Source organism: Puccinia triticina, chromosome 5A (genome assembly GCF_026914185.1).
Source record: "Puccinia triticina chromosome 5A, complete sequence".
NCBI classification, from domain to species: domain Eukaryota; kingdom Fungi; phylum Basidiomycota; class Pucciniomycetes; order Pucciniales; family Pucciniaceae; genus Puccinia; species Puccinia triticina.
Genome location: NC_070562.1, coordinates 6,624,314 through 6,638,502, shown reverse-complemented (window position 1 = coordinate 6,638,502; position 14,189 = coordinate 6,624,314). Strand labels below are relative to the sequence as shown.

General features: G+C 50.4%; 2 protein-coding genes across 2 annotated transcripts; both read right to left on the bottom strand.

Annotated features, from left to right (window-relative positions):
• Window positions 1–1,683: 1,683 nt before the first annotated feature.
• Window positions 1,684–2,021, bottom strand: PtA15_5A763 (uncharacterized protein; the record flags this gene model as incomplete). The annotated part of the gene is made up of 2 exons (XM_053169559.1): window positions 1,684–1,846; window positions 1,915–2,021. The coding sequence occupies 2 exons, from the start codon at window positions 2,019–2,021 to the stop codon at window positions 1,684–1,686; spliced, it is 270 nt and encodes an 89-aa protein (XP_053020744.1).
• Window positions 2,022–2,223: 202 nt separating this feature from the next.
• On the bottom strand, window positions 2,224–4,812 carry PtA15_5A762 (uncharacterized protein; the record flags this gene model as incomplete). Its single annotated transcript, XM_053169558.1, has 8 exons — window positions 2,224–2,325; window positions 2,410–2,550; window positions 2,615–3,085; window positions 3,164–3,573; window positions 3,658–3,954; window positions 4,020–4,103; window positions 4,179–4,233; window positions 4,465–4,812. 8 exons carry the CDS (start codon window positions 4,810–4,812, stop codon window positions 2,224–2,226), a joined length of 1,908 nt encoding a protein of 635 aa, XP_053020743.1.
• Between the last annotated feature and the right edge of the window lie 9,377 nt (window positions 4,813–14,189).

Below are 14,189 nucleotides of genomic sequence, written 5' to 3'. Positions count from 1 at the left end.
CATTTGGGGCGATTAACGGCCACCAGGTGGGAATTACGCTGACGGTCAAAAAGCCTTATCCGGCAGCTCTGCAAAAGGCTCTGTACCCAGCCAGTCCACGGACACGGGAGGCTATCGAGGAGCACATCTTGTTGTTAAGCAAGATGGGCATAATCAGGAAAGTTGGTGCAAACAAAGGCGTCGAGATCACCACGCCAGTCATCATTGCGTGGAATAACGGGAAGTCGCGGCTTGTGGGCAACTTCAGGGCACTAAACACGTATACTACACCAGATCGCTATCCTATGCCTAAAATTACGGAGTCTTTGACCAATCTTCATGGCCGTAATGCGGTGGAAGTGTTCTTAACGGAGGGCTATGATTTTAAACATCCAACCTTCCCAGTCAGTCTTTTGAAAAAGTATGTCACCGAGGGGGACACCCATGAGGTTCCTCAGCCGTTGGTACTTCCGGAAGCGGAGGAAAGTTCAGATCAGGATTTCCCTTCCAAAATATTGGATGAGAAACTGACACGCGTGCAGGGGCAAGATTGTCGTCTATATTTGACGCTTTTCAAGAATTGATCCGCTGATTCGGACAGGTGGTTACCACAGACGGCAATACCCAATGCTGATACCTTACTCCGATGGTTTTGTGCTCAGAAAAAAAAACCGGAGGCTTGGATCCGAGCCGTCCTTTTTTGTGGGGGCAAGTGTCAGCCCTCTGCTAGTTCCAACAGCGCAGAGGGCCAACAAGGAGTTGCGCTTACGCGTCCTCCAGCATGAATAGCAGCACCAGCTTGGTGGTTGCTTAGTACGACAGCTGAGTTACTTGTATTGAGTAACTCAGTCTGCGCGATGTGTTTATGCCCACTTAACAGCGGGCAGGAAGTTAGGAGAAGAAAGGCTTCCGGGATCGGAGCTTGCTCTTCTCATATAGTAGGGGGGCTCTCGAGAGGGAGTTTGTCCCCCAGAGTTTTTTGGTACCAAGCCCGTCTACATTGCTGAAAGATCAGCGATTGGGGCCTATACCTCTAGAACTCCCATCTTTTCATTTACTCAACTTCCTTGATTCACAACCCTTCGACCTTCCCTCCATCTCCACCAACCTTCACGTGCAACTCCCCTCGGCCTTTGACTTACCTCCCGGATACTAGTAAGTCTCCGACCAAGTAAGTTCAAGAGGCTCTCCTCCTTTCTACTCTCTCCTTTTCCGGCCGTCTGGATCCTCTAGATCCCAGCGAGAATCCTTTTCCGCTAGGCCCCTCTTGCACAAGAGGTGTGGCTCCTCCTCCCGCCTAGACGGTTGAGTAGAGATAGACTACGGTCTACTTGTTTTAGTTGTTTTCCGCCTCGCCAGCGCTGTCCTCATTGATACTCAGTATCAAGTTAATTCAGGGTAACGCCACCTTAGAGACGTACCCTGACACCCTCCTTTGGAGGCTCGCTTGGCGAGGGGCGCTCCGCGCCAGCCAGGCTGCACCAGGCCCTCCGAAGAGGGTCCTGTGTTAAGTTAGGGGTTCTCTTCATTTCAAGCGCCTCTCAAAACTTCGATAAATCTTATGATTTTATGTAAAATGATATTCAAAAATCAATTTTGAACACCCTATTTATCTGTCTGATGGTTTCTACCCCTACTGAGCATGAGTGCCTCGCCAGTGGGGAGAAACTCATGACACAGGAAGGGGCTGGCCTTTTGGGGCTCTCACAAGGAGGCCTTGTGAGCCTTTGAGGCCCCAACAGAGCCTGCGAGCGAGAGTTCCTCGTCCGTCGGGAGAAAGGGGCTGGCCCTTCCTTTGGGGCTCTCACGGAGAGGGCCTTTGAGGCTCCCCCCGGAGCCCCCCATACCTTGATGGAAGGCATCCACCCTAACATCCAGATGATCAGGAAGCCTTCCTGGGCCCGACCCCTCCAGAGACAGAGCCTGGATACGGACAGGAGCCTCATGTTGGCCCGTTCCCCAGTGGCCCTCATCCGGCCAGACATCCACCATCCCGCTAATCGTCGGCGCACACATCCGGCTCGCACGTCCAAGAAGCGCATCTCGGGCGGTGGGCACATGCATATTATTGGTACATGTATAGAATGGATGCAGCAACATGCGTCAGCCGTCTCCGCGACCGTGGCCGCCATTGAAGGAGAACGACCAGACTGGATAAATAATCAGAGTGTCCGAGAGCCCGCTGTGCTGGTGCTGGGAGAGAAGAGAGGGGTAACAAGCGGGCAGAGATGTGAGGACGACGGCTCATAGCTTCGAGGCGGTCACACCAGTCCCGTTGCGGGCGTGGTCCTGGCCATCCAGATGCTTGACGAGCTGGGAGCCGATGTGATGGGCGACGCTCATGATCTAGAGGGAGGGAGAGTGTTAGCTGGGCGGCGGATCGGGGGGGGGGGGGGGGGGGGGGGGGGGGGGGGCAAGCGAGGACTGAACTGAAATGGACGGATTGACGCCCGTCGCCGTCGGCAACACCGAGCCGTCGGCGACCCACAGCTTCTCGTGGCCCCATACTTTCCCGTGGCCGTCGACGACAGAGCCGTCCGATGGCTTGGAGCCCATCCTGCACGAGCTCATCTGGACACCCATCGATCGCGTCAGTCAGTGAAAGGCGTGGAGGGGAGAGGGGAGAGGGCTGTACCTGGTGGGCGGAGCCGAGGACGCCGTGGCCGGGCTTGACGCCCGCGGCGCGGATCTGGGCCAGCCATTTCTCGAAGCGACGGGCGGCGTGGTCGGGGGCCTGGCGAGCGTCGGCGACAAAGTGGGGCACGGCGGGCAGGGTGGAGGCGATCTCGATGGCGCCGGCGGCGCGCAGGGTGCGGCAGGCGAGGAGGATGCCATCGCGCAGACTGTCGGCGTCGAAGGGGTGGACGGCGTAGTCGACGAGCGGCTGGTCGCCGTCGTCCGGGTCCAGGGAGACCCGGCCCGCGCCTTTGTCCCGGGCGAGGACGACGATGGTGAAGCTCTGGGCGTACCGGGCCATGTGCGCCTTGTGCGACGCGCTCGAGCGCCACGGGACGAACAGGGCCGCGTAGAAGCCCGGGTTGGACGCAAAGACTTCGAGCTTGCATCCGTAATGGGTGCCCTGGCGGTTCTCGAGCTCGCACGAGATCTGCACACCGCGCCATCCTCATGAGACTCTCGCGACAAAACATCAGCGGCTGGGAGGAGGAGGAGGGGAGAGACGGACCAGGGTCATGATGCTGCCCTCCCATGGCCGCACAGGGGCGTCGAACCATCCGGTGACCGCGGTCACCGGGTGGACATGCAATCCCTTCCCGACGGCCCCGTTAAGAGTGAGCCCGCTGCGGAGGAGAAGGGCGGGCGTGTTGATGGCCCCGCTGGCACAGACGACGGCCTTGCGGGCGCGGACGACCATCCGGCGCCCGCTCGTCGCGTCGCGCACCAGCACGCCCACCGCATATCGTCGCCCACGCCCCTCCGCACTGCTCTCCTTCGGATCCGTACGGATCTGCTCCGGCTCCGGCTCCGTCGAGAACAGCACCCGCTCCACCCGCATTCGCTCCATGAACTTCCCGCCCGCCTCGGCACAGTCTTTCAGCCAGGTCTGCGCCGCGCCTTGTTTCTCTCCAAACGGACCTAAACACACACACACACAAAAAACAACACATATATGTATATACTTTGGGTCAATGGGCGGATGGGGGAGGGGGAGCCACGCACATCCTCGCTGACACATCCCGCAGTCGTGTGCCTTTCCCGCCGTGTTCTGGGGAATGAGATCGACATGGATGCCGAGTTTCTTTGCGCCTTTGTGGAAGAGTTGGTTAGCTTTAGAGTGGACGATGGCGGTGGTGGAGACGCCCATCCGGCTCGTCACCGCCTCGATGTCCGCCGCGAAGCCCGGGGAGGCGAAGTAGCCCAGGCCGTGCTCGTCCGCCCACGCTTTGCGGACATGGTAGGGCGGCGCAAGCGAGGCCGACCAGTTGATCGTCGTGCCCCCTCCAAACGTCGAGCCAACTATAACAGGCAGGATGGTCTTAGATTGCTTTGGGCATGTTTTCGCAGAGAGGGGAGGGACAAACGTAGGAGGATGAGGTTGCCGTCGGAGGTGCTGATCTGGCCGTTCCCTTCGAGCATGTCGTTGAAGCCATGAAGAGAGCCCGTGACTAAGGGGGGATGGAAACGGAGGGCCTGACTGAGTGGATCTGGACGAGTGGTTGGGAGAGAGGGCAGACACATACTCTGCTCGGTGGGCACCCAGCGGCCCTTCTCGATGACCAGGGTTTGGTATCCGGCCTTGGCGACCAGACTGGCGACGACGGAGCCGCCGGCGCCGGAGCCGACGACGATGACGTCAGTCTCGAAGACCTCGAGGGGGGAGGGCTGGATGAAGGAGTAAGGGTAGCTCGGGATGCGGCGGGCGGGGGCGGGGGCGGGGGCGATGCGGGGGTCGCCGTCGGCGGGGAAGCCGATGAGGCGCTGGACGGTCCTGCTGTTGGCGTAGATGGCGGCGATGGGCAGACGGACGAAGGCGGAGAAGAGGGCGCGCTTGAGGGCGAGCGAGGAGGCGGGCCATCCGGCGAGCACGTTCTGGCGGGCGGCGGGGGGGAGCTCGGGGAAGGCGGCGTAGTGGCCGGTGAGCAGGAGGGCGGCGGGCCGGCTGGAGAGCAAGGCCAGGCCGAGACGGAACCTGCGCAGCTCCGGCGGCCGCAGACTGGCGACGACGTGCGCCGCGAACTCGGCCAGACTGAAGTCGGGAAGCGTCGAGAAGGCGTACGAAGACAGCCCCTCCGCCCCCGCCGGCTCGGCGTGGAAGACGGTGTCGAGGATGACGGCGATCAGCCGCAGCTCGGCGGGCGAGAAGGGGGATGGCATGGGGGCGAGGGTGCTGTGGGTCTGGCTCTGGCTCTGGGCGGACTGTGGGCTGCTCCGAGTCCGACTGGCGGCATATTTAAGTGCAATCTACAGTTCAATGGGGATCGATCGCCAGTGGCCAGGGCAATTAATCCGCGCTGGATTGTGTTGGGGTTCTCCCGCTGGTCCATCCCCTGTTCATTTCCGAGCAATTTGCCAAATGAACTCCGATTCGGAGGCATGTACAGCACCAGTACAAGTGAACCGGGCACAGGACTGCCCGGGCTCAGATCTGCAGCAGCCTCTGGGATGCACATCCTGCTACAGTTTGCTCACAAGATGAAATTGTAATCCATGGCCGCGAAACTTAGGACCAAAGAAACAACCATGAAACATGAAAGATGAAAAAGCAACAAGACCACAGAAAGATGCAAAAAGGACAACCCCCAAGAAGAGGATATTTAGAAGCAAGAAAAACCCCAAAAAGTCATGTGGAGAAAGCAAAGAAACATGACAAAACATGGCCAAAGAGACCAGTGAAAAGTGTAGATTTCCAAAGTAAGGAAGCGGGCAATGGGAGATAATAAATAAAGTTCTTTGTTTTTGACAGAACATCATTTGAACCAATCATGCTCATAAGGGTGCAGCCTATACGGAAAGCTCAGAACTATATACTTCCTTCAAGTATGCTGTGAATCCTCCCAGGCATTTGATTTCTCTGTCCACAAACGGCTGAAGAAAGTAGTGATTGATGGATTGGCCTTGCAGGACAGAACAGACAGCCTTGGAATGCTCCTCAATCAGTCTCTCAACGTGAGTTGAAAGCTTGTCCAGCTCTGCCAAACTTTCTCGTGCATACCTTTCCAGGACAGTTTGGCTGTGTTCACCGTTGGGGGTGGTGCGATAGTTTTGGAATATGTATGTAGAGAACTTGTCTACTTCTGTGATCAGTTGTTTGCTCAACCCCATCAACTTCAGATCCCGGATCATATCTGGGTCGTGGTCCTTTGTTATAAGAAACATTCCTGGATGATATCCTTGAAGGAATTCGAAAAACTGTGATAAGAGTATTATTGCCAGCCCACTTTCTTGGTCTGATACATCATCTTTTAATACTTTGAAGAGCTGGACTGCCTCCTGAATTTCTGGCTGGATAGTTGCTAAAGCATTGGCTCTTTCCTTGAAGTATTCATCCGGATCAATTGAGGTAAAGGAGGCAAAGAGATTGTGCATCCCCTCTTGGAATCTCCCTTGCTTGAGACTGTGTGGAAGCTCGTGTAAGTAGTACTTGGCTTTGAGAAAAAGAAGATAGTATGAGAAATAATCCTGTTGTTCCTTCTGAAGAACTTATGAGAAAAAGTAGATTCAAAAGAAAAAAAAAAATAAGCATTAACAAAGGTTTGACTGCACGTTGTGGATTTCCCTTAGCTGTGAAAAAGTTCATAAAATCTGATGTATACCAGCAGTTGTAGACGCCTTCTGTGGTGGTGGGATACCAGAACTTGGCTTCATCATATGTGATAACAATCATTCAGCGAGGTCATGTGTGATGCAGCATATTCCAGATTGTTTTTTCCAAACAAAGACTGCACATTTCCAACGGTAATCAACTCATGCTTATACATAAAATTGATTGCTTTGGAATAGAGTATCCTGAATCTCATTTGCAGATTTCCTTCAAACCCCTCAATAGAATCCAATTCTTCATCCAAAATACGCAGCTTTCCCACCAACTTGAGGCTTTCCAGACTCATTGGACATTGGCAGTTATCTCTATGAGACATTTGTTCTTCAAGAACTGGTGGCAATTGACACCTACTCAATTTACTTTTGGGGGGTTTTGTATCCTTGCAATGAGTTGGAATATCTCGGAACTCTGTCCTCCCAAAAATGCTGTGAAAGCCTTTTGAAACATCCTTGAAACATTTTTTTACACTTTTTCCTATGGGAACAACACTGATGTGATGTGGGTGTTTGCTGGTTAGTTGAGAAGGCTCCATCCTCTGTAGTGAAACTTCACACCAGAAATTTCAAATGAAAATCATAAGAAAAACTACCCACACTTTATGCTGAGGACTATAGACATTTCTCAGGATATTTCCATGGTCCAGAATCCTCAAAGCAGGGAAACCTTTCTTGCAGCTTGGAAGTTTAACTCTACCACTAGCCAAGACTGAAAGCCGGTGTTTTATGTGAATCAGCAGCAGTTTGTCAACGTCTTCCAAGGCTTCTATGAGTGGACCCTCATGGCCAAACTCATTGTAATTCCTGCCTATTTCTGGAGAGTCTTTCCTTATGGAATTCAAGTCCTGTAGAAGCAGCTCCATAAGGGCTGGTCAATACTTGTCAGCAATATGGATTTTTTTTTTCATAGGTTGGATTGAGAAGAAGCTGAAAGGCTTACTTCTCCTTCCTTTGGAAGAGTTTGGATCTGCCACTTCTAAAAATGAGAATGCAGACAGATTACCATCAATTTCTATTCATTTGCATTTACATTGCTCTTGGACTGTTTCTGGATGACTTCCTGTCATATCTGTAGACCCAGAAAGTCTAGATTTTTGCAGGTAAATCTAGATTCTGGGACTCTTGATCTGTTCTAGCCCTCAAATATTGGCAGGAAGTCACCCACTACATCTACTTACGATTCCTTGCCAGATTAGCCCCTTTCTCTCTGCCTTGTGGTCTCAACCTCAGCTGTGGAATTGTCTCTATGAATTCTAGAGCATCCAGTTCTTCTGTTGTGTCTAAATGAGTGGTACCTGGAATAACTTGGGATCTTGGATCAATGGTCTCTTCAAATTTGCTTGAGTGGGTAGTTAATCTAGCAGGTGAGGTTGAATTAATTTCTTCCCCTTCTTGGAAGAGGAAACAAGAAAAAAAGGCAGAAATGAGTCTCCTCAATCAGAAGGAAATAGAGAGGGATGATGGGATCAAATGCAATGTTGATTCATACCATGATTTGATGCAATGTTCTTTCCTTTTGTTCCAACATCATCTAGGAGCATACATTGTGTGACTGGCAAGCAGTAAACAGCAAGCAAGAGTATATTTTTCATGATATGAGATCAGCAGCTGGGAAGAAAATCTATAATGAAATACCCTAAAACAAGAGGAAGGATTTTGTTATTACTCCTGGTAGTTAAAAAGCTGGTCTAGATATATAAGAAATCAATGAAGATCATTGTGCCTAGTTTTTCTGTAACTTGTCTGGGAACCCTGTTTCTCTCATGACAGCCATATGAACTGATGTCTTGTGTTTTGATAGTTCATTTTGTATGCAGATCTGTCATGATTTCTGACATGACTGTGTAACTTGTCACCAGTGGAGCAAGTTTAGGCCTCCTGTCAAGATCTACAAACCCTGAAGAGCGGGCCAGACCCAGAACACCAGTCTCTGGGACTTCTTGTCCCCACAAATAATTGCGGTTTTGGGCTGTAAATCAAAATGTGCATGAGTTAAGAAGTCCTGCCATTAACATTGTTTGATTTTACGGCCTGGGCATCCTTTGACTGGTACTAAAACCCCTCTTCTCCAACTTTTCTGAGAACAAAAAAAATTGTTTCATAGACCTCAAGCACAGAAGCGGTTTCAGGACTGTGGATTGGAGCTCTAGGGGTGGCTTGTTTCATGAGAGATAGGAGCAGTGGTTTCTGTTGGACAGGAGCCCAATAAGATTGTGGATGATCTTGAAATAAATACATGCCTGAAGGCAGCAGACATTGTTTATAAGTTGGTGTGCAAGGTTTATTTTTGAAGGATGAGAAGATTTTCCTCCTACCAATGCTGCCTCAGCATACTAGATAAATCCAATCTGTGACATGTAGACAACTTAATAAAGCAATTTATAAAGCAGAGAAGAGAAAATATAACAAGTGAATACCTTCACAAATATCAAGTCCTTAATCCCATCCCATGACCTGAACAATGGATTTTGGTTTAGGTCATGGGAACAGGTCTTGGTATTGGCCACCTCTCATTCACTAATCCTTTGCCCAACTCACCACAGGCCAATCAGGTTGAACCATCCAAGTCAAAAAGGCAAACGCAGGCCAAACATCCATGAGTCTTCCTAGTTGTAGAATTCATTTCTGGTAGATTTCTTTGATTCCAAATTTGATGATACATGTATCCAAGTTTATTAAAGACACAGATTTTCCAGAAACCTAAAAAAAAAATTCAAGGGTTCCCCCTGTAAACACACAAAATGAGAAAAAAAATCATGGGTTTCCCCATTGTACAAAAAACCAATGTAAAATCCACAACTTTTCCTCAATCAATATGAATCAAAAAAAAGTAGCACTCTAAATTCTCAACCTAGCCTTCCAACATCAGCAGTTCTGTGCCCCCAGGCTCAACCTCCAGCCCACATCAAGCGTGCGGGTCAAAAAGGTTGGACGTGAAGGCCCCCGGCCCGCAGCAAAGGCTGCTGACCAGTGGGGGGCCCACTCTTTGCCCCTCAAACTGCGCAGGCGCAACAGCGGAGGGGTTGAGGACAATGGGTAGCTGGAAGTGCAGCATCCCCAATTGCCCTGGGGGAAACAGCCTTGGATAACGCTCTGCTTTTATAGCAAAACATGGCCCATCCACCTGCCAAAGCTGTCTGTAAATGTCTCTCTGTTCCTCGATGCCACTCAGCAACCGTTTCTTTGTTCCACGATGCCACATCGCCCGCATACCAACCAGTTTCAAACAACAACCTACAATTTAGCCGCGGCCTTACCAACGGACCCTATCCACACATAACAACCAGACAAGCCTTTGGGTTTGCCACACAACCTCATCTAGACCTGTGGATAAATTAAGGTGCTGCAAATGTATGTACATGTTCCATTGGAGAGGTCCTATGCTTCTAACACCCAAGCAGCGCCCGGTGTTCCAAATTCGAGCCTTCTTGACCTCTAGATCAGCTTCTGCGGCCAGATGACGGCGGAGGACGCGCTGGAGCTGCAGGAGGTCTACAGCCATCTCAACAGCATTCCTCACGACCATTCCGTTATTGTCATCCCCAACCAGGTTCAGCCGCAGTGGATGGATTTATTCTTGAACAAGCTCATGGACGCCATCAACTCTCTCCTCGAACGCTGGGTGAAAAATTCCCCTTCCCTCCCACTATCCTACTCACTCAGTCTGCCTGACAAATCTCCTTGTCCGACTCATCTGATCTCTCATGATCTTCCCGACGGGTCCCTCTAGCTGGCAAGAAAATAGTACTGGATTTGACTTTACTGCATCTCGGAGGGGTGAGTCAGTTGGCGCTGCAGATTCATGTCCCGCTTTGCCTCCTTGAGCAGGAGCGGCATCTTTTTGGCCGAGCAGCACGATGAAAATAATTGACAAGATATTTCTCCTTTTCCGAATATCTTTTCTGCTTCTGTCTCTATTTGCGCTCACCCCAGCCGACTCACGGGTCCCACAGGCGCCCCTGTCTGCCCACGACCAGATGTTTCTCAACGACTGCCAACAGCAACAATAACAACACCAGGCAACCTCTGCTTGGCACGGATGGGCTCCGAGACAACGAAGCGGCCAGAATCTCAGCAGATTGCCTCGCTCAGGTTGCAGTACCGTTGTCCTTCTGACCTCCCATTCTCACGGACAGCCTGAAGACTATGTGCCTACTCAGCCAGCCATGATACACATTATAGAGCTACAGGGATCCGCTCAGACCGTCCGGGAGAAACTTGCAAAATTGCCCTCTGGTTCCTAGGTGACTTCTGGATGAGTTTGTGTACCTGTCTTCCAGCTTGACTTGATGTTTTTTTGCCATGTCATGGCTAGAGATGATTTGAGCGCGCGGCGAGCGGATTCCATGAGACACAAGGATGTTGGAAATACCATTTCTTGTAAATTTTTTGCTCCAAATTCCAATTGCAACATATTTTCCTTGGTGGGGCCTGATTTATTTTACTTGCATATGTACCTTTTGTTTCTTCTTCCTGTAGCCTTATCTTTGTTTGCAATTTGTGCCTGATGGTCTAGATTGCTGGGGTGTGGTGGTGGCGCGTACGCCACACTTCTTTGTGTGTCCCTTATTGTTGAGGAACACCAGGGAGGGCCACCAATACTCATGGTAGGACTTGATGGTAAATGATAGATATGATAGTACAGAAAGAAAGGCAAGTTAGAAACTGGTAGACTGTAGTAATGGGCTGCTTGGTAGAAGCATATCTACATACAAGCATACAAAGACTACACACCAGCTTCACCATCTCAACACTTATAGAATATCTTTGCCTTCTGGGTGGGGGTGTCAGATGTGTTCCTTGATGGTAAATGTGCACTTATCTCTGTTGGCATTCAAATGATTTTTTGGCTTTGTGGGGGATGGCTGCGGAGAGATTTCATCCTGGAGATGTGTGATTGGCACAATGGAACTGGCCACAGACCTCTTATATTTTGGGCCAGATGATACATGGGGATCTGTGCAAGGTTGTCAAGCAAGACTTGGAGGACATGTGGCTGCTGGCTTTGCACAAAAATCAAATGGGCAATTCTTTGGTCTTTTCATGTGTGCATTCATGTATCAAGAACCAATCAGAGGAAAACCCTCCAGAGGGCCTTGTTGTATATGTTTATATTTGGGCCGATGATCTGGAACCAATACACAAAGTATACTGTCTATTTTTATGGTGTAGGACTTGAGAGATGGATGGGTAATAGGGGATTTCAAAGTTGAAATCAGATTGCGCAGGACCTTGATCAGGTCCAATTTCCAGGAAAAAAAACACCAACCTGGGGGCTCTACCTTGAAGTTTGAACGCCCCCAAACGCAAGAACCTCCTGATCTTGCACCCATGAGTTCTCAACCTGCCAAAATTTGGGCACAAATCCCTTTTGTCCCTTGCCCCCGGGGTCCCGGAAGGACAGATCCTGCCAGTTCCCTTTGTGAAACCTTTTTGGAATACCACATGTCACTGTCACTGTGTGTATGAGAAGCTTCCCCCAACTTGGAGAAGTATTCAAATAAATCTTGCTTCTCCACAAGTACGAGTTTTACAGAGCAAAATGGTCCAAACATCAAAGAGAAAATTTCTGCCGGGAGAGTGCCCCTTTCTCTCTTTGATTGCAAATTCAATGAAAGTGTATTGTTACGGACCTACTTCGCGCAGCAGCGAAAAACTCTTTGCACACAGAATGGACCGTCCCCCGACGTCGAGCCCGCTGTGCGCGCAAGCAAAAAGATACTTTGCGCACAGCGACTTCCCCCAAAAGAAGGAGAGAGTTTTTCTGGATTTTTTTTTTTTGATGGATCAAAAGAGGGGGTCTTGCTTGCCCCCTCCAAAAAAAAAAAAAGCTCCCCCTGCCCCGATAACCCACCCCGGGGAGTTTTGACCTGCCAAAACTCAAGCGGTCGGGTATGCAGCCCCTCGAAAAGTAAGTTCGAGGGGCAGCAGCTCCGGCTAACTCCCAGCCGCCATGCCGTGCCGATGGCCAGCACAGGCCATCGAGCGGAGTTACACGCCCCCCAATGACCGGCCAGCACAGACTACCGGTCAATGAGGGGATCATTTACTCCTCTCGATGGCCACTCTGTTCCGGTCATCAACAGGAGTACAAACTTCCCTCAATGACGTTCCAGTCACAAGGGGAGTGTTCACTCCTCTCAACAACCGGAGCAACTGGGCCGTCAAGGGGAGTACGTACATACATACTCCTCTCTTGATGACCGGAACATTCCGGTCATTGAGAGGAATAAATCCTTCCCTCGATGACCGAGTCCGTTCCGGTCATTGAGGGGGGTGTGTACACCTCTTGATAACCGGAACGTCCCGGGCATTCTCGGAGGAGTACATACTCCTCTTGGTGACCTGGTTGCTCCGGTTTTCGAGAGGAGTGAACACTCCCCTCGATGACCGGAACGGGCCCGGTCATTGAGGGGGTGTTCACTCCTCTCAATCAAGGTGAACCGGAACGGACCCGGTCACCGAGGGAAGTATGTACTCCTCTCGATGACCGGGTCCATTCCGGTCATCAAGTAGGTGTTCACTCCTGTCGATGACCGGGTCCGTGCCGGTCATCAAGAGGAGTACATACTTCCCTCAATGACCGGGTCCAGTTGAACACCCCCTCGATGACCGGCAATTTGTGCCACATGCACACAGGTGCTGGCCGGTCATTGGGGGAGTGTGTAACTCCGCTCAATGGCCTGTGCCGGCCATTGGCACGGCGGCTGAGGGGTAGCTGGGCCCGGAGCTGTTGCCCCTTGAACTTTCTTTCCGAGGGGCTGGGTACCCGACCGCTGAAGTCTTAGCGGTGAAAAGTCCCCGGGGTGGGCTATTGGGGTGGCGGGTGCCTTTTTTTGGATTAATATTATGATTTTTTTTTTTACATGACAAGGACACCTCCAAAAAATCCAATATTTTTTGGAGAGGGCAGTTAAGACCCCCTCTTTTGATCCATCAAAAAAAATTTGGGAAAAATCCCCTCCTTTCAGGGGAAGTCGCTGTGCGCGAAGTATTTCTCCGCTTGCGCGCACAGGGGGATTGACGTTGGGGGACGGTCAATTCTGTGCGCGAAGAGTTTTTTGCTGCTGCGCGAAGTAGGTCCGTACTGTTAATAATATTCCACAAACTCATGATAATCTGTCAGGGCTTCATTGCCTAGATTCATCATAATATCTACATACCTGATTGAAGAATAATCAAAGAATTAATTTAATGTCATTTAGCAGTCAAGGCAATGTCCCATTGATGCTGCTTGACATTGTATTTTCAGATTTAGCATTGATGAGAAAATCCTGCTAATACCTCCAATTAGGGGGAGACAAATTTATAAAGGTACCTGATGTAATTTTTACATTGAGAAACTTCCCATCAAGATCTGAGGGCCTCCCAAAAGTAATCTGGAGCCCCAAAAGCTAGATTTACCTGCAAAAATATTGACTTTTTGGTCTATACCCGCAACTATGAGGGTGCCAGATGTGACAGGAAGTCATGTATTGGTGCAGAACTGCATTAACAGGTAATAGCTCTAGGTAGGGTTGTGGTAGCCTCAGCTTGTGCTTGATATAAGGTGTACAGCGGCGCAGCCGCCTTGGCCTCTAGTGATATGAAATCCCTTCACAATGAAAATATTTAGCAACTATGTTGCAGGTGAAATTAAATATAACCGTTCTCCCAACCATAAACTGAGCTAAAAGTGGTGCAATTCTCTGATTATGAGAAAGGGCCATTGTCATTCCAGGAAGCTATTGCTATCTTTACAGATGATACCGACTGGATCATTTCACTTGGGAACTATTCAACTCATTTATTACAAGGTGATTTATCACCAATTGGATTAGCAAATAGGGTCAAGTGTATACTCTCTCAATGCACCCTTGGAGCTTGACATAAAGCAGAGTTTTGAATGCCTTGATGACCAGTTTTAATCAATTTATTTCTGGTTATAATATCAC